Source organism: Anas acuta, chromosome 26, assembly GCF_963932015.1.
Source record: "Anas acuta chromosome 26, bAnaAcu1.1, whole genome shotgun sequence".
Lineage (NCBI taxonomy): Eukaryota > Metazoa > Chordata > Aves > Anseriformes > Anatidae > Anas > Anas acuta.
This window is the reverse complement of record NC_089004.1, coordinates 3784509-3804147: the sequence shown is the minus strand read 5'-3', so window position 1 is coordinate 3804147 and position 19639 is coordinate 3784509. Positions and strand designations below refer to the sequence as shown.

The 19639-nt window shown below is 44.3% G+C and overlaps 2 protein-coding genes across 6 annotated transcripts; one reads left to right on the top strand and one right to left on the bottom strand.

Moving 5' to 3' along the window:
* Positions 1–87: 87 nt before the first annotated feature.
* Positions 88–9179, bottom strand: TPM4 (tropomyosin 4). Of its 5 annotated transcripts, none has more exons than XM_068661889.1 (9): positions 8855–9178; positions 6320–6445; positions 3476–3609; positions 3052–3169; positions 2647–2717; positions 2324–2399; positions 1924–1986; positions 1761–1830; positions 88–286 (listed from the first exon to the last, which is right to left on the bottom strand). In XM_068661889.1, the coding sequence occupies exons 1-9, from the start codon at positions 8966–8968 to the stop codon at positions 204–206; spliced, it is 855 nt and encodes a 284-aa protein (XP_068517990.1). In that variant the 5' UTR covers positions 8969–9178; the 3' UTR covers positions 88–203. The 5 variants fall into 5 exon arrangements, with proteins under 5 accessions (XP_068517990.1, XP_068517992.1, XP_068517995.1 ...); XM_068661891.1 differs by lacking the exon at positions 8855–9178 and adding an exon at positions 5586–6218; XM_068661894.1 differs by lacking the exons at positions 6320–6445; positions 8855–9178 and adding exons at positions 4795–5123; positions 5586–5703.
* An 8765-nt stretch (positions 9180–17944) lies between these two features.
* Positions 17945–18636, top strand: TINCR (TINCR ubiquitin domain containing). Its single transcript, XM_068661675.1, is given in 2 exon segments — positions 17945–18305; positions 18307–18636. Coding segments are annotated over 2 exon segments (411 nt in total). The 5' UTR covers positions 17945–18224.
* The last annotated feature ends 1003 nt before the right edge of the window (positions 18637–19639 follow it).

Below are 19639 nucleotides of genomic sequence, written 5' to 3'. Positions count from 1 at the left end.
CTGGGAGGGGGCGGCCCCCAACGCACGAGGCTCCCTCCCGGTGCCCCCCGTGGTTCAGTACTGGTCATAACTTAAAAGTTTGTTGTGTTTTGTTTTTTTTTTTTTGTCTTTCAGGGTACAGAAAGGGGAAAAAAGGAGGAGCGGCGCGGTACGGGAGGGGAGGGTTGATGCCTCAGGGGGCTGCCGAGCTCCGCTTCCCCGCTTCATATACAGTTCAGTTCGTTTAGTGTCTGGTCCAGTGTCTGGTGCAAGCCCAGGTTCTCTTCCTTCGCTTGGGCGAGTTTTTCTGGGGAGAAAGGAGAAAAAACAGGACTTAAAATGCACACCACATTAATGCCTTTTCTCTTTAAATAAATAAAATTAAAACAAAACAAACAAAAACAAAAAAAAAAACTTTTTTTTCTCTTTATATACAAAACTACATATATATATATATAATCTTTAAATAAAAAAAAAACAACTTACCTTGACATTCAAGAGAAACAATCGCACCCCCTCCCATTTTTATTTATTTATTTATTTATTTTTGCAATTACTTTATTTAGTGAGGTTTTGGGGCATGTCTTGCATTGTGTGCCAGACTCGCATTTTGGTTTATCACCTGACCTGTAGGACACATCCTACAGTTTTCATTGTCCTGTCAACTTTAAACCAGGCAGAGCTCTGCACTTGCAAGTGCAAGAAGGGAGCTCAAAGCTTTTCACTGCTGGGCCTGTCTTTGGCAATACCAAAATCCAGGCCTTTGTTAGCCTGGGTTCTCTCCTGGTTGTCAGGGTGCTGAGACAGACTGGGGTCTATGGCAGTTGTCAGGGACAAGCATGGCCCTGTTGCCTACATATCCTAGGCCACACCACCCTCCCCGTCCCACCTGTGCTGACTGCATTGACTGCACCCTGGGGTGGAGGAGCTGAACTTAGTGTCATTACTGGTCTATTTTAGGTAAATTGTAAGGAAAGAAACCCAAAAGCTGAAAGGCAGAGAGGTATCTTGTTTTTATTGAGCTCGGTTCTTACAGAGAGGATTGAATTGCACAGAAGTGACAGGTATTACAGGCAAGAAAAGCTTAAGAAATGCAGCAAGTCAAAGCGCCCCCCAAACAAGTGCAAATTACAGAGAGGTCATGTCATTGAGAGCATGGTCAAGCTCCTCACTGATAGCTTTGTACTTCAGCTTCTGAGCGTACAGCTCGTCTATCAGTCACGAGGGCAGAAGGCATGTTTCAGCAAGAAATGCAGAAAAACAGTCCAGAGGAAAAGGTGTATAGCAGAAGACACGGAGACAGGCAGAAGGCAGCGACCGAAGCAATTATGGAGGAAAACAAAAGAAGAAAACAAAACTGTGATTGAGTACCAGTATGAAAGCAAAAATACACCCACCTGCCAAGTCTCTACATGTCCTTTTTAAATAAAAAAATAATCTCACAAATTTATTTTTCAGTAATCAGGCTAAATAGGACTATGATTTTATTATTAATTGAAAGGGTGTTTAAGCATATACGTGTATGAGTTAGCCAAAATGAGGTTACTGTTACTAAGTTTTTGGAAAAGAACCTCTTTTGGCAAAATTCCCTTTGGCCAATAGGTACCAGCTGGGCCAGACAGGTATGTCTGGTGGATTACCAGCTTTATCATGCTGGCTCACCTATATACCTGACGAATACTTCTGTCATTTCCCAATAAAATATATTACTCACTCCCAGGACTTTGTTGTCTGACTTGAAATTGAAGATTTGAAAAACAAGAACTGGAGTGATTTCATACCTTCCAGATCATCAATAGACTTTTCCAGTTTGGCAACTGTTCTCTCAGCAAATTCAGCACGAGTTTCAGCCTTAAAAAAAAAAAATAATAAGATAACTGAGTGCTGTTAAAAACAAACAAACAAAAAAATGCCAAAATACAGTTTGGAGATGGATAAACTTACTTCTTTCAGCTTGTCGGAGAGAATCTTGATTTCTTCCTCATATTTATCTTCTTTTTCTGAGTACTGCGAAAACAAACACTCTTTAAGGGAAGTTGTGGCAGCAACAACAAATGTTTGTGGAAACGCGGCCACTGTTTATAACCACTTTTCCTTTTACAACAGTTGCATACACCCTTTGCATACTTTTTTCCTCTTTGTCAAGTCATCTCAAACTCATTTTAAGACTAGTCACTAGCTTACTTTCATATACAGCACAAAAAAGTCTGGAAGTGTAAGAGAACCAATTCAGCATTATCAATAGTCTCTTTACACAGGCAGTCAGCTAACCCCCTTATTTCTATGAATTTTAATTACAAGTTTTGACATTGACCCCATCCCTTATGTTACTTAAAGAACCAACCTTTTCAGATTGAGCTTCCAAAGACTTCAGATTGTTAGTGACATTCTTTAACTCCTCTTCAAGGTCACTACATTTACTACAAGGGGAAAAAAAAGGAGAAATTACTATTCTCCCTGTTATGGTTTAATTTTACTTTCAAGAAAATACAAGATACAAAATATTTATTAAGTCTGAAAGCAGAAAGTTGGGTGTATAAGGTGCAAAAAGCTTTTCCAAATATACTACGTGCTTTTCTGCTAGCAGTAGATTTTTTTTTTTAAATTAAATGTAGCATTAACCTTTACTATATTATAAACTAGTTCTGTGTTTGTAAAGCTACTCACACTTCAGACACCTCTGCACGCTCTTCAGCTCTTTCTAGCTCACCCTCCAAAATAACCAATTTACGAGCAACCTGGAAAGAGAAAACAATTGTATCAAGCTGCTATCCTTTGCATGTTTCTCTGAAAGCACTATGCTTGTGCTTCCCTTCTGAATGAAACTAGAGTAAAACAAACATGCAGACATCACAGGCTTTTTCCCCAATTAAGTTACTTTACAGTATTCTTAGAATTAAGTATCTTAAATGCTGCTAAAATCACCATTAACGTTATTCCTTTTTGGGAATATTCAAAGGTTGCTATCACACAGTGAAAAGCATACAAAGAATGACTAAACTGAAGAATAACAAAGTTGTTCCCACTTCTCCCATATGATTTATCACTTCCTTATTTAGGCAGCCTTTTTACCTCTTCATATTTGCGGTCAGCTTCTTCAGCAATATGCTTGGCCTCCTTCAGTTGCATTTCCTGGATTTCCATTTTTTCTTCATCTTTCATTGCTCTGTTCTCAATAACCTTCATTCCTCTGCAGAAATCAAAGCGTGTGTTTAATGTAGAAGCATTTTAGCACTTTTATCTCAGAAGTCCTGAAGCAGAATTCAATATTTATAACTAGAAAGCATCCCATTATAACCATACTATCATGTTCTTTTAGGCTAACAGAATTACTCAATTAAGAACCTCCCCCTCCCCCCCGTGCCTCTAGTTCTGAGTCTCTGACCTCCAATATGCATTAGCACACATAGATGCTGGAATATTTTAGCTGTGTATATTTGGTTTTGTTTGCTACCAAAAAAAAAAAAAATAGAAAGAAAAAGAAAAGGAAACACACCTCTCACTCTCATCCGCTGCTTTTTCAGCCTCCTCCAGTTTCTGCAAGGCTGTGGCCAGCCGTTCTTGGGCACGATCCAATTCCTCTTCCACTAGTTGGATACGTCTGTTCAGAGCTGCCACCTCACCTTCAGCCTACGTGAAATAACCACCTAGAATTGAGGTTCTGTGCATGCCAATGTTCACATCTAATCAGTTTCCTTTCAATTGCAAAGGCTTCTACTTGCTACAGCAGGAAAGCTCTAAAAACCTCTCTCTCTCTCTGCTTTTTGTTTGTTTAAACTGTGGCATCTCAGGAATGTCAAGGTATGGAGTATGTGCTTCTCCTTTCTTTTTTCAGTGGTACTTGTCATTTCTGCCACACAACAAAGGATTAGGCACTGATTGCAAATGGAGCAGCTTTCTCAGGTCACTTCACATGGCTGGATCTATCAGTAGAATTCAAAGTTAAAAACCAAATGGTTTGCATAAAGGCTTGTTCCAAAAGCTGCACATTTGATTTCTATTTTCCATCACAAATTACAGTAATATCCTATCATAGCACATTGCTGAAATTAAAGCTGCTTTGGCCTCCTAAGCCTGCCAATGGTATATAATCTTTAAGTGGCAGGGGATACAGTTGGCCGCAGCTTGACAGTCAATCTTCTTTGTAACGTAAATAGGGCAAAATTAAGTGTGTTCTTAAAATAAGCTCCCTTTCCTTTCTCATTGCTTCCTGTGGTACTTAAGGAATTAGGCAATAAACATTTCTTAATAATAAGGTCTGTTTATGTATTATTGAATAAACTGAGCAGTAGTTACCTTTTGTTTCAGGACAGACTATATAACAAATAAAGAGGTTGTTGGGGGAAATGCTTGCATACACATAATATGAACAAATTAGTGTCCATGAATTCATGCTTATTAGGATATGGCCCCTTTTATCACTCATTATTTGTGGAAAAAAAGACTCACTTTAATAATTGCTAGGTTTGCTCAATCACTTAGTGTATAGGTCTTCCCAAATCTGTGCATGATTGCCATATACCGGATTAACAACTTTTTTTAAAGTGGACTTTTATGGGCCATAGGTCCTGCCAGAGCACTCGTTTTTCACATTATGTGAAACACTCTGCAAAATACTTGTTTTGCAGCAGCTTCTGAAACTTGGTTACTGACTGCTCCTCCTAAGTTGGAGGATGTGGTTTCTGCTCATAGCTGTACCCTCTTGGAAAGGATTTCTGTGCCTCCGATCCAAATGGAAGCTGACACAGGATTCCTCCAGTCACAATTACCCAGCATTTCATTTGTTTTCTATCCAGTGCTATATACTTAACTTACTAGATTTGCACACAAGGCATCGATCATGGAGAAAACTGGCGTCTGTTACGTGGCAGTCTGCAACTTCTTCCACTAGACAGGACATTTTTAAGTCCCATTTTAATTAAACAAGATTCCAAAGCTATGGAGATGGGGCCACTGGGAAGCTGGAGTTGGCCTGGCTCCACCTCTCCCAGAAGCAGCCCGCAGTCCTTATACGGTAAAACTAACTCGCTGACATGTGATAAAATAGCAGGAAGATGCCGGGAAGGCTGATCACACACAAATCTAAGTGAAACCAGCTGTCCAGCCCCGGGAGAGCGGCACGCTAGCGGAGAGCGCTCATTTCTCTGTGAAAACCAGGAGGGAGAAGTTATTTTCCAGCAGTTCGGACATTTCCCAGCTGTGCCGGAGCCAGCGGTGCGGCGCCGAGAGGCGGGAACTCTCGGCTCGTTGTCATGCGGCGCTTTTCCCTTAATTAAGCACCGATTTCCTACTCAACTCCCAACCGCTCCGCGCTGCCCATCGCTGCCTTTTCCGCACGGAAGGGCCCCGAGAGCGGCAAGCAGCCGGCGCCCCGGCCGAGCCCGGTGCCCCCGGAGGACGGCGCGGGCGAGGCGCTGCGGCAGCATCGCGGCTTTCCGCGGGGAGCTGCGGAGCGGAGCAGCGAGGGGACAGCTGAGGAACGGGGCGGGGGGGGAGAGCCAGGAGACCCCCCAGCGGAGAGAGAGCCAGAGACAGGAAGGAAGGAGCAGGCAGCCCGGGAGAGAGCGACCGAGAGAGGCGAGCAGGCACAGCCCGGGCGGTCTCACTTTCTCCCGCAGGTCCCGTTCCAGGTCCAGCTCCCGCTGGAGGACCTGGGCGCGATCCTCCGCCTCATCGGCCTGCTGCTGCAGGCACTGGATCTTCCTCTTCACCGCTTCCAGCGAGCTCGGCGCGGCCATGGGCGCGGTGCGGGCGGCGGGCAGGGCGCGGAGGTGCTGCACGTGGCGGCGCGCGGCCCCGCGCCTTTCAATGGGCCGATGACGTCACGTGGCGGGAGGTGGGCTGGTGACGTCAGCGCAGAGGAACCGGGACGGGCGCGGCTCCGGGCCCGACCCCCCCCCCCCCCCGTCCTCCCCGCACCCCGTTCACCGGCAGCCCCCAGCCGAAGCCAAAGCTGCAGCAGCTCCGTGCTGCTCCCCCGGACGCTTCTGAGCTGCTCCAGGACCATCTCGGAGCTCCCTTCGCGTCCTGGGGCTTGGAAATCCCCCCCCCCAGCACCCCCGGGCTGGTGCGGTGCTGTGAGGTCACCCTAAAGCCCCTAGACCCCAGCCGATGCCCCAGGGCAGCTGTGTGCCATGCGCTGGGTGCTGAGCAGCCAGCCTGCGTTCATGCTGTTGGAGCAGGCAGGAGACTTACATACCTGCAACCGAACACTGCAATCCCAGCCCCTGACTGAAGTCCTGCAATACAACAACTCTCAGAGATTCGTATCATCAACGTACTACCTGCACACTGCAAAACACAGCGTAGTTACAGACAGATGTTAGATGTAGATACGTACATCAGTGGCCTTCTTCTCAGCCTGCTCTAGTTTCTCCTGGGCGTCTTTGAGAGCCTCGGAGTACTTGTCCAGCTCATCTTCGGTTCCTTTCAATTTCTTCTGCAGAGCTACCAGCTCATCCTCCACCTTTCGAGAAAAAACAAACAAACAAAACATTGTGGCATATAATCGGCTACAGTTTAACATGGCTAAAACCCCTCTTTACCATTAGTTTCAATGTATCATAACAGAGTCACAAAAAGACCAGATTCTCTTACTGCAAGGAGTCTGACTGGTAGCAGGTTCCAGGGAAAGGTCATTAAAAACGTGCTGTCTTTGTAACAACACTCCTCATCACTGCACACGCAGGATCTGTTTTAACACTTGGTACAGTCCCTTTTACACCACATTTCTAGTTTGGACTCCACAACATCCTGCAGCAGTTCTTTCTACAGCATAATTAAAAATGTTTTAAGGTTGGATTCTTGTGTTTAACACCATTACCTGGTGATCTATTAGGAAACTTTAATTTTTGTATAGCTTCAAAAATGTAGTTATCATTCCTTCATTTTCTTTTTTGCACGTCATTCAAGACACTTAAAGTGATACTTTGGGAGCAGGAGGGAATTGTTCTGGTCTGCTACAGTCCCTGCCGTAAGCAGGAGGTGGGACCAGATGACCTCTGGAGGTCCCTTCCACCCTGAATCGTTCTGTGGCTAATTGCGGGCCAACAAGGTACACCCCATCCCACCATGAGGTTCAGGCTCTCTCCTCCATACCATATAAATCCATATTGTGCACTACAATGATACTATTTATAACCTGCTGGGAGACTGTTTAGTGACAAACTGTCTCATGCTCCCTTTAGAATTTGCATTATCAGGAGGCTTGCTGCTGATAAGGGTGTGCCTGCAAGCCCATCTGCTCCATTTGCGATACAAAACAGTTCAGTCTGTACAGAAACAGATTTAACAATTTAACTCCGCCCCCACAAAACTTTAGGCTATCAAAATAGTTCACTCAGAATAGTTTATGTTTTAGGGCACGTATTTTCTTCATTCTAGCTTCAAAGATAGCTTTAACAGCATTTTTGGTAGTGTGCTATTCCTGAATAGTGTTTATGTTGCTATACTTTTAGAGTAACCAGATAGTGTGAGAGAACTGAATATGCTCACTTGGATGCTGTAACAGGGGGACAACTAGCAGGATGGAGGAAGTGATGCTTCCTTTGTGTATGACATTAAAATCACTACTTGAGTACTGTGCCTATATTAAAAAAAAAAAAAAAAAAAAAAAGATAAAAAATTGGGTACAATTCAGAGACAAGGAATAAGATCAAAGACTTGTTTTCTCTTTTTTAGCTTTTTGTTGTGAATTATCCTCATATACTTAAAAAATTCTCACAAATGTGTCACTTAGTAGGAAACTTTTGCTAACTAAATGCCAAGGAAGGCTGAGCATTTCAATCACCATTAAGTACTCTGAATAACAATCTGCTGTGGCTCTTCTGCCACTGAGTGCAGAAACATTTGTTAGGGAAGAAGTGTGGCCCAGCAGAGCTGCATCTGATCAACACCTCAGAGGCTATGAAAGAAACAGCGACTACATTGACGTGGTGGTGTATGAAGCTTGCAGAAGCTTACTGTAAGGGAACAGAAGTGAAGAGTAGTTTTCCATAAGCTGGGGGTGGGAGGAAGACAGCAGCAGCCGACCCTTTTGGAAGCATCTTTCCTGTTGCTTTAGCTACATGAACGGAAGATTATCACCCAAAGTTCTCAAACTGAACTTGAACAGAAGCAACATTTGGCCAAATGAACACTAACAATGCGTAAGAGCAATCTGGAAGATGTAGCAGAAGCAAACGTATTTAAAGAATATAAGTGGTAAAGACATGAGAATTTTATAAGAAGTTCTATAACAAACTGGAATGTAGTCAAAATACATTTCAAGATCATTCTGAAAGTACATGAGGTAGACACCCAGAATGCAGAACACTGAAAAGCAACAGAATATACAAATGTTATCTGTGTAATTCAGATAAAATTAGGGCTTTCAAATTAAGATATTGCTGATTATTCCTAACAAAACAATAACAACATACCTACTGTCAAGTCACAGCCAGCACCTCTAAGGGGCACCTGTATACCAAAGACTAGTCAAGTGAACTTTCTTGATTCACTTCAAGGAGAGGCTCAATTAAGTTTTAGACACAGCTGACTTCAGGAGGTATTAACACAAGTCCTACAGGTGTTCAAGCTATACAGTTTTGATTTTAAGTCTGTGAAGTCTTTCCACGGAATCATAAGCACAAGAAAATTAAAGCAATTATGTATGATTTAAAAAACTTAAACAAGACAGTCTTTAAAAATTTGCAAATATAGCTGAAAAGTTAATACCTAGCACCAGCTGTACGAGCGTAACATCTTAAAAAGGCAAAAGATTAACAAAAAACCCAAGTTCAAGTTATATTTTTCTCTGAATCAGAGTTGCAACACAATATTTAATTACACTTACTTCCACAGCACATGCACAATCTGTGATTTTATTTCTACTTGCCTGTTTGCATTTGTCCTCAGCTGCCTTCTTATCCGTTTCAGCCTGCTCTGCTCTATCTATTGCATTCTCCTTGTCTAACTTCAACATCTGCATTTTTTTCTTGATAGCTTCCATTTTCGCTAAAGGACAGGTTGTGTTTGTCGCGCAACTGAAAAAATCCTGAAGACTAAACTTTTAGATTTTTTTTTATGAGTTGGGCAGAGAAAGGAGTTGTGCCCAGCCAAGTCAGAGGGAAACTGAGCTCAAGTAGCTGTAGAGAGCTTTAAACCTGGAGACCCCTGGATGAAACCCAGATCTACTGGCCTCTTCTCTGATCTTTCATATGCAGCCTTTCTAAGGAATGAGCTGGAACAGACTCACTAGAGGAATCTTCACCACTCCATCATCTCCTTATTTGGGTCCTGTTTTCTTAAAGAGAAAACTGTTTCCATTTTTAAGCTTCTGACAAAGCAGAAGTGTTGACATATGAACACATGCTTGAAAGCAAGCTTATTAGCACCCCTTAGTGTTTGCAGAGCAATTAAACAGCCCCATAGATCTAATGGGAATGGCCTGACTTCATTACTATTATGCCATTATTATAAGTACAAAGTGTCTTTTTTAATTCCTACAAAAATAAAATGACACTAAAAATTAAAAACAACAAAACAGATAGCTAGACTTACACTATAAAAACATGTAGAACATGTGCTGAGAGCAATTTTTTATTTATTTTGTGCTATGAAAATATCCACTTGTTTTAAGGAACCAGCTGTGATCTATAATTGTATAATACATAACTGAGTTCAGATTTGGATTCCAAGTTCAAGCTTGAAGGAGCTCAGTGAGTTTGAGCACCTGTCTTTGAAATTTCACTCGCTAAATACTTTAGGACTGAACATTACGTCTGACACTGCAGCTTGATAAGCACTGTAAATAATTTATTCTCCTATATGCAGCAGCCACCCCCTGTCTTGTCAAGCAAGGCAATAGCAGGCCCTGGGAAGAACATCAGGAGCAGCTCCTCAGGCAACCCAAGAAGAGCATCCAATGGCCCTGCGATGAGCCCTATTTCCTACTCCAATCCTATTAAACAGATCCCCATAGCCCAGCTACCCTTTCACATCCTTTCATATGCTCTAACTTAACTTCATGCCCAAGCTGCCTTACCCACACAAACCCTCACAGGGCTTCCCTCAGAAGCGCTCACATCCCCAGACATGGGGGCACCACAAGTCCCCAACCCATAGCCTGGCAGCCCCCCTCCCATCTGAGATGGGCTGTAAAAGCACCTCAGTGCTATCCAGACCTTAAAGAGAGACCTCAGTGATGGAAGAAAGAAAAAAAAAGGACAAAAATAAGCCACCTTTATCAATTTAAGCTTGCTCTGGTGGTAAAATGGACATGAAGCGACCACAACACCCATGAGTAAGGTCACAAACCATACTCAAGCACCACCAGGCCAGTCAGAGCACTCACAAGGCTGCTCAGCTTGCCTTTTGTGAAGGATTTACAGCTCTCCCAATTCCAAATAAAAGCACAGCCACCAACCCAAACCCCCCTCCCGGCGTCCCCTGCCCCTTCCCCACACGGAGGCTTCGCCCCCGGCCCAAGATGGCGGCCAGGGAGCGTCCCAGGGGCGGTGTTCTGGCGGCGCCAAGATGGCGGAGCCCCGAGGACTACAGCTCCCAGAGGGCTGTGCGCCCGCCTTCCTGCCCTCGCCTTCCGCGCCGCCCGTGCCTCTATCCCTCATCAGGAGCAATTAAATAATCCTGCCTACAGGGTTTTAACCTTTACAAAAATGTTATCTGAAATTTTAACGGATTTAAGTCGTGTCTGCTTGGAAACACAAAGCAGCGTGCTTGGGCACCAGCCCTGCGTCTCCCCGGTGTGGTGTCTGCTGCCTGCCCACACTGCGGATGACTCCTCAGTACCCCTGACATAATTAAATGTATTTTTTCCTCACAGAAAACAGAATGCTTGTTCCCTTCCTCTGTCCCACAGGTACCATTGTGGCAAGGTGACCCCATGGGTGTACTTTGATTTCCATGATTTGAACAGTGAAAGACAAAGCAGCCAAAACAAAGAGCTGCTAGTTCAGAGCATGGAACCGATTTAAGGAGACAGGGTGAGGCTCTGAAGTAGCAGTGCTGCTAAACCTTCAGGAATGATCTTAAAAACTAATAAAAGAAGCAGGTTTTGGGGTACAGCTTTGGAAACACATTAAGTGTGGGAGAAAATGGGGGGTGGGGGTGTGTGTGGGGCAAGTATGGCATTCACCCCGTCTGACCCAGCATTTACGGGAACCCGTACAATGGAGGTAGCTGCAAGACTATGCATGCCTTTCCCTGGGACTACAGCTGTATGTAGCCCTCGGCATGCTTCGAGCTGTTTCTATGACAGCTCTCGCAGCCTCTCCATAATTTCTGATTACTGAGGGGGGCAGAGGAGGCTTTCCAGCCAGCTCACCAGCCCCTCTCCTGCTGCAGGCTTAGGCAGGCTTAGAATTGGGGCTGGAGAACTGAGCACTCAAAAGGCTCTTTTACCATTGTATTTCTACTGCAGGAGAAACATTTTACATATCAACTCTGTAGCATGACTCAGAGCCACTTTTAGAAAGGAACGTCAAGGAACATGTCATCTTGTGTAGCCCTTTAACCAGGTACATTCCCTTCTTCCCCTCCCTGCTTCACAAACTGGAGAGAAATACCTGAAAAATCCACTCTGGTCCCTCAGTAATGTTAATCCCGTCACTCCCACAGCCTCTGGCTTTCATTAGGTTGGAAAACAGTGAGCAACCAAGAAAGAAAAAAGAGACCTCCCTCCAAACCATTTCCTTTTTCTTGGGCAGGCAGGAGAGCATTTTATAGGTTGTAGGAATTCCTTTGTTTATTCCTCTTCTTTCAGTATGATTGTTTGGGCCCAGCAAGGCTTGGCAAGATTGTGTGTAAATATGAGACGATACCAGAAGGAAATGAAGTCGGATTGTTTGGGAGTGTGCTCATTTCTTTGGCAGCACGCTGCATAGGAAGCATGTCACAGCAGGCGTTTTAACAGACTGGGGAGGGGGGTCCTTTTGGTCCTGTGGACTGAGGTCTGGCAGTTCTCCATTTTTTTCCATATTCTCAATCCCTACTCCACTTTTTCTTTTCTTCTTCCTTTTTTTTTTTTTTTCCTTAGAAATTAATTGATACTGAGGTACTGACACCATGGCCCATTTCACTATCTGGAAAGAGCGAATACTTTACACCCCTAATCTATTCCATGGCTTCTGCTCATTTGAAACTCATGGTCATAAAGTATCACCTTCCTCTCTTTCACATTGAATGAGCTCCTTATATGCAAAGCTGCATGTATCAAGGCTACAAAGGTGTTAAAGTAGAAGAAACTTCTGATAATCCTTTACCAAGTTTCCTTTGGATTCTTAATGTAGGTATCTCCTAACACTCAACTCTCTCTTGTAAAGTTTCTGTTCTAGAAACTATGTAATACAGTGCATCCTCAGCAGCATGCTGTAGCAAAGGTGGCACCAGAATGAACACTAAGTTTGTCTCTTCCTGGCATTTCCTTTTAAATGTTTGGTTAGAAATGACGAAATCCATAAAACCCCACATCTCACTGAATTTTGTTTGTATGTCTTCCCTGCAGGGCTAACACCCAGTGTAAAGGGTATGGCAGGGTAGTAATATCCTCTTTCAGCTACTGTCTCATTACATATCCATGACTCACCACTGATGCAGACAATGTGCCGGGCTAGGTGTGAACAAAAGGCCAGATCTACTCTTCCTGTGCCTAGATCCAAAGGGAATTGACCTCTTTTCATATCTAATCCTGGTTATCTGTATTTTTCTACAGGGTCTTCAACACCTGAGATGCTGAGTTAACTGTTTTGAATGGGATGTCAGGATTCACTCAGCACCTGAAATACGCACCTGCTTGGGAAGCCTATATCTATGCCAGTATCTGGTACAAAGAAAAGGGAAAGCAAATCCCATCCTATGTGCATGTTCCTGGCTAATACAGAATGGAGTGGAGACGATGCCAGAGGAGCAGAAATCAGCAGCCTCTATCCCAAGACTTTGGCTACACGTCCTTTATCTGGGTTAGCTGCATTGCCTTCACCGGGGACTGCCATTCTGTCACAGGGAAAGATTTCCTTTTAGACCAAAGGACAGTCATCGCTATGGACCATTCCTTCCTCAGTTATTTTGCTAGTGTAGCCCATTTCTGGGCTGTACTGAAAGCTTTCAGCTCCTCCTCGCCATTAGATGGCAATGTAGATCCACAAATCCTCTTCCTTCCTTGAGCTCCTGGAAAACCATCTTGCTGCTGGTGGAATGGCTGGTAGAGCCTCAAATCTTTTATTTCCGCCTACCTCACCTTTTAAGACTGAGGCATCCTGAATTTGTTTTGCCTGCAAATAAATGGAGCTGGCTGCCTTGGAGGCAGGCTCCTCTGGAGTTCCCAGTGGCATGAGCACTCGCTCGCTCTATCTAGTCCCCCCCACTTTGTGCACAGAGGTTTATATATATATATATATACACTTTTTTTTTTTTTTTTTTTTTTTTTTTTTTCACTCATCCAGCAGTTAATTCATTTGTCTCTTGTTTTGCTGCTTCCACAAGATGTTTTGCTATCTTGCTTGCTTCTCAGCTTACTGCCAAACCTGGCAGGTGAGTGAGTCATGGGCTGCTGCAGGCCAAACCCTGGAGGATACAGACTGCTTCCTAGGGTCATGAATCTCCTATCTGGGAAGTTATAAAGAATTGCAGCAAGAAAAACCTACCACTGCAAAATGCTTTCCCCTATATCCATTTTTCATCTTTTCCATTGTCTGCACTTGACTGGTTCATTTAACATGTGCGTTACTGTTTTTTTGTTCCTTCATGTTTCCCTTTCCACCAGAAAATGTCACCATCTCACAACTAGCTTTCACTTAGAAACTTGTGGTTCCAAAACCAGACAAGTTTGCTCCTTCAAAGCTGAAAATACACAGCCTTTTCTGAAGCCTGTTTTAAGCTCAATCCTGTGCCAAACATGGGATCAGAACTCCTGACTGTTGTATGGAGCAGGGCAGGATGACAAGACATTTTCCCCTGTGCCAGGCAAGGAGATGTAGGATAGGGATCTAGTGTAACAGAAAGGACATCTGGCCTGGGAGAACAGGACCCTATAGCTTGACAGGCAGATGACAGGATAGGGTCAGTGCAAAGATTGCCTCTTTCCCTCATCACACACACCTCCCAATATATGTTACCATAAGTACCTTCCAGATTTTACGGCTTTTAAATGGTCTAAACAATGAGGAATTTGCCCTTATCCCCAGGAGAAGAATTGTTCCTCCTTCACAAAGGCTCCCTTTATTCGTGGTGCACAAGAAGTTAATAGTATTTCTAAGCACTCTTCCAGATGTGAGCAGTATGCTGTAGATAAGTTATATCAGGAGAAGTGTTATCGCTTGGGCTTACATGTTTTGTGCTTTTCCGTTGAACTCTAAAAAGCTGTTTCATTTAATTACCCATTTTTCAAAGCATTTATTAATCATTTATTAGCTCTTTGTTCATTTCCTGTAGATGTAACTTGACATCTAAAGTGAGCCCAGTCATTTTATAATCAAGCACATCTCAGGAGGAGGGAAGCACTGGGTGATAGAAAAGGCCTTACTCATCTTTCTTATCTGTAAAGCACTTGGCACATGGTGGTACAGCTCTAGTTGGGGCCTCTGGGCTTTCAGAAATATAAATATTAGCACCTTAAGCTGCCCCATTACCTAAGATATCTGGGGCACTGAGTGGATTAGGTGGCAGGCTGCATTTTGGACTGGAGATTTCTAACCGTAAGCTATTACTGTCGAACCTTTTGATTTGCCCTGCACAGCCATTCATTTGCAGCGAGTGAACCTTTCCCAGCCCCATGCTCCCCAGCAGCCAGGGTGGGTCTCAGAGGTCACAACACCGCAGCCTCCTTCTGCGCCATTCAGTAATGGAGCAGAATGACCATGGGGTAGAGAATGAGCCTGCCAGCTAATGCTTCGTTTTAAGCTTTAGTGACTGTGAGTCCTGGGATCAGACAGCTTCAGGAACCAGCACAGTATCTTACTTGCCTGAAAGGCCAGCATTGACAGAGGAGTTTCCCCAAAGAGTCCTCCAGGGGAATCGAGGTCTTATTTTCCCCAGATGTCGCACTTTCCATATGATTGCTACCAGGAAATGAAGAAACCTTTATTTCCTGATAGAGCAACATCCCACTTTTCTGTCCTCCTCTGCAAGGACAGCAGCACAGCAGGCAGCAAAACACAGCCGTTGCCAAAAAAAAAGGCTAAGAAATATCTGTCTCTATTCCGGCATTATAAAAAGACATTATAAGGCCTAGGATTATCTCAACTAACAAGAGACATTTTAATGAAGCACCTAATTTAAGCAGGTGTTTCTCTTTTTGCTCTAGTCAATGGAGTAGGGAAGCTTTGAGAGCAGGAGAGGAGGAGACTATGTTTTATTAAATGCTATTGCTTTAGTTCTTAAAAAAATCATAGCCCACCTAGGTTTTAAATTGCTTTTCAGGCTTTCCTAATGAATGTTTCTCTGAATGTTTGCACATTCTCTGTTTGCCCTCAATATGGGGAAAAGCTTAAGTCAATAAGTTTTTATTTGATTTGTAAATAACGCCAGAGTGACACATTATCACAGATTCTCAGAACTCTGACTCCATGTCTTGTCCTCCAGATATGGCATCCCAGAGACATTGTCCAATTAGGCTGTGAGGCACAGGGCAGAGGATGACGATAAAAATAACTTTAAGAAAAGACCACCTAGAACTTCAACCTATACCTCTGTTTAGCCCACAAACTATCAGGAGCTTGTGAAATAATTGCTTTGGACAGATAATAAAACATCCTCCAGCAAAACTAAGGTACTTAATATACTGCCCAAGTCAATTTCCCTTATTTCTGCTGTCCTCTTGCTTTTAATAATGGTTTAATGAAAAATTCAAAATTAATTGGAACTGGCATTAGCCATTCACGTGTTCCAGTGAGGGTTTCACTGCTTCAATATTTCATAAGCTGACTTCACTGCTATGCTTCTCCTTCTGCTGGCTTTCATAGGCTAAAATATCACCCCTTTTCTTAAAATGAATGGTCCCAACATGAGCAGATGGGGCACAGGGGTACATGAGAAAATCTGCAGCCACACCACTGGTAAAGAAAGAAAAATAATAGAAATAATAGCTGTGTATTTTCTTTCTGCCACCATCCCCCTTTTCTATGTAATGATACACACATCTGAGCCCTGACTGGAAAGAGCTGTCCTAAAAATAAACAGGAGCCGTCTGAAAGGTGTCTGAGGGAGGTATTTGGCAGCTGTCAGGCTGTCACGTACGCTAGAAGGATGGAGCTGATGGACTCACTGACACCAGACGGGCTCTGCTGAAATGAGAATGCCTTATGCTTCCCTTGGCACTCACCGGGCAAATTCTGTTGGCCGGAGCCATCAGACCTCAGTGTGTCTGGAGCACGATCCAGTTCTGACTGCCGTCAATGAGAGTCTGCCCTTGGATGGCAGTGGGAATTGGATCAGACCCTGGCTTTACCCCTGAGACTCTGGATTTACACCAGAGGTTAATTTTGGCTCCTCAAGTGAATGACACCCCAATGGGGAAGGATGCACCATGCCCCAAACTTGTATGGTTCTGTTGGTCTCTGAAAATGCAACCTATGAGATTCTTAGATGTGGGGACAAAAGCCTTTTACTTTTTTTTTTTTTTTTTCCTTTAAACAGCTTTGCACTGCTCTGTGCCTCCGTTTCTCCTTCACTATGGTGGTGGTGTCATGTGTTCGAGAAAAATATTGACATATCTGCAGATCTATCCTATTTATAAATGCTTCCATGACAGGGGCCATGGCTGTGCTAAAAGCTGTTCCTATTTCACATGCGGTGCTTAAAGGACACGTGTTACACCATGCAGCAATCATAAGATGAGCAAACACAAACATGAAGGCGTGACGTGACTCATCTCAAACCTCTGCAGTAACTCAGTGGCAGAGTGAGGACCCAGGAATCCCAGTCCCCACCAAAACAATCATACCTCTACAGTGAACAAATCCAGAAAGAAAAACTTGCTAGCAGAAGTTTCAGTTCCTATCAAGTGCACAGAGAAATCTCCATGGCCTGTAGTGTAGCTGTTGTTCCTGACAGAGACCTAATGCATTGGGGATGGAAAAAATAAGAGAAGTGAGAAGACAGGGTAGAGACCTCATTGTTTCTCAGTGGGAAAGGGGACACATATCTTGTTCTCAATGGGAACTGACTGCTGCCATATCTGAAAATCTGTCAATTTGTTTCATTATCTAATAGGCAAGAGCAGCCCCTTTTTAGTGAAGAGCACACTCTGAGGGCAACTATATTGCAGTACTTTGGTCAAAAAATACTGGTGTGTGTTGAGAAGAATGGACAAGGGAATTAATTCCTGTAATATGGGCTGCAGGAAACTACCTGCAAGATAAGAGGGTGACTTGATCTTTTTGAGAAAAAAAAAATAAAATGACTTCCTTATCTTGATGATGTTTGCTCTGAAGTACCATCTTGTGACTGTCAGATTCTGCCTTGCAGGATCGTTCAATTACAGCCAGCTCCCACAGCTGGCATTGCTTCCTTCCTTTTGGAGGTGTCATTGTATTTACCAGAGCATCGCTTGCTCCTCTTGGTATTCTGAGGCCTCTCTTGTCACCTTTTCGCGTGTGCCTGCAGCCCTGTGATGCTATCTCTGCTCACGTGTTAGAGCAGGATACGACCAATACTTCAATTAGGCACGGATCTCCAAGGAGGAGGAAATCAAGATGATAAACCACTGAGGAGTGTGTGAGTCAGTATTAGATATGTGATGGTATGAGGAGCAATGAATGAATGCTACCCCTTTTGGAGGGTCCCAGCCCGTTCTCCCGCAGTAACTGTACAGATCCCCTAATGTGAAACTGCAGTGCACTAATGAGGGGTGTTCACACAGGCTGAGTCTCCTTCAGGATGTTCTGGCTCTCCCCCATGAGGAAGTTTTCACTATGCAGAATATTTTTCTGTTCTTCATTAAAATGGTCATGTTAAATAGCTGTGAGGTTTCTCAACGTCTCCTTTTTGAACTGAGCTATCCCACAGCTGGCAGCTTTTTAGAGCAGGAGACATGAGGTTGCTAAACCCATTCATTTTTCAAAGGCACCCACATTTCAAATGGCTGCGGAGAACCATCTTTAAAGTCCTGTGAAAGCCATTGGAATGAAGAGCACTTTGTGAGGACACAGTAATTATTAAGGGATTTAGGGGTGTGTGGAAATGATTCATGGAGACGTTTCCCAGCCAGCAGGCTCTTGGAGCCAGGTGAGCTCTTCCCTGGAATGTGAAGCATGCAGCTCAGCAACTGGGAGGAACAGGTTTGGCAGGACATTTTAAGTTGTTCACGGCAGACAGCCTCTTCAGAGCCACATCCCTACCTTACCTACCTCCCAGCTGGATGCTCCTCGCTGCCACACTGTCCCCGGTGAGCTGGAGAGGATGGACACGCTGCGAAGGAGTCTTTCTCGCTGGAAGAGGTACCACATCAAGGTGCACCTGGCCGATGAGGACCTGATGATGCCACTGACCGTCAGACCCAGAGACACGGTGATGGACCTGCGGGCTCACTTGGTGCGGGAGGGCGTCACCTCCTGGAAGAAGACATTTTATTACAACTCCAGGCAGCTCGAAGAACACGAGACTCTCAAAGAAGCCAATATCCAGAATGGTTCTGTCCTGCTTCTCGTCAGCAATAAAAGGTAGGCAAGGAGCTGGGCTGGTGTAAGGGAGGGGGAATGCTCTGCGTACCTCGGCTCTTTGGGACACTTTCCTGATGGGGTTTGCAGGAAGCAGATCAGGAGCTGAAACCCCTGCAATTTCCAGCAGGCAGATTGCGATTTAAGTCTCTTCAACCCCAGACATGCAGCACTGTGAAATAAGAGAGAAAGAGGAGGAGGAAATCTGGTTGATGTTGCCACTCCTGTCTCCGATCAGGTCTCACTTTCCTGACAACATGGCCAAACAGAGGGAGAGAGAAGACGTGCAAATGGGAGCTTGTGCGACCCAGGGGAGTGCTGTGGGAGCCTAACCCTTCTCTTCATCTTTCACTGTCATGTCTGGCTCTCGCCATTTCTTTTTAGTAGTTGCTTTCCGCAAGTGTTTGGGGGTGGCGCAGCCCTGTTTTGACAAGGAAGAGCTGTGAGCAGCCTGCTAACAGCAAAGCTCGGTGAGTGCTGGACAGAGATGGGAACAGGCTGAGACTTCCCCAAATGTGGCCAGGTCTTGGCACAAAGCAGTGATGTTAGAGGTTTCCAAGACAGGCAGCGTAAAGGAGATTCAGTGAATCTTTTCAATGAGGGCAACTCCTACGTTGCAGTGGGAATGCAATTTGACATAATGGACCTCAGCCCTCTGGCCAGTCTGGGCTCAGTGGGGTGAATTTACACCCAGTTGCACCATCTTTCCCAATACTTGGCTTGTTGCTGTCAGCACGATTCATTCTGTGAAGCATTTTGGGGGTACTGTGTAGAAGAGAGGCACGGCAGAGCACAGGTGTGCGGTGTCTAATTCAGCTTTCTGAATCCTGAGCCATCTGAGTTATGCATCTGTGCTGATCAGAGTTTGCTCTGCAGAAAAACCTGCACTAAAGACTTCAGTTCTGATTAGATGCCATATACTGGAATGGTCCTATTTTCCAGTCCAGAGGCAGCTTGAAATCTCACACAAAGAAGATTTAATAAAGCATTTCCTTTCAGAGCTCAGCCAG

Coding starts and splice junctions, on each gene's coding strand:
- TPM4 (XM_068661890.1), bottom strand. CDS start 8,968: ATGGAAGCTATCAAGAAAAAAATGCAGATGTTGAAGTTAGACAAGGAG. Junction 3,170..3,475: donor GCAGCGGATGAGAGTGAGAG/GTGTGTTTCCTT, acceptor TGATTTCTGCAG/AGGAATGAAGGTTATTGAGA. Junction 2,400..2,646: donor CGTGCAGAGGTGTCTGAAGT/GTGAGTAGCTTT, acceptor TTCCCCTTGTAG/TAAATGTAGTGACCTTGAAG.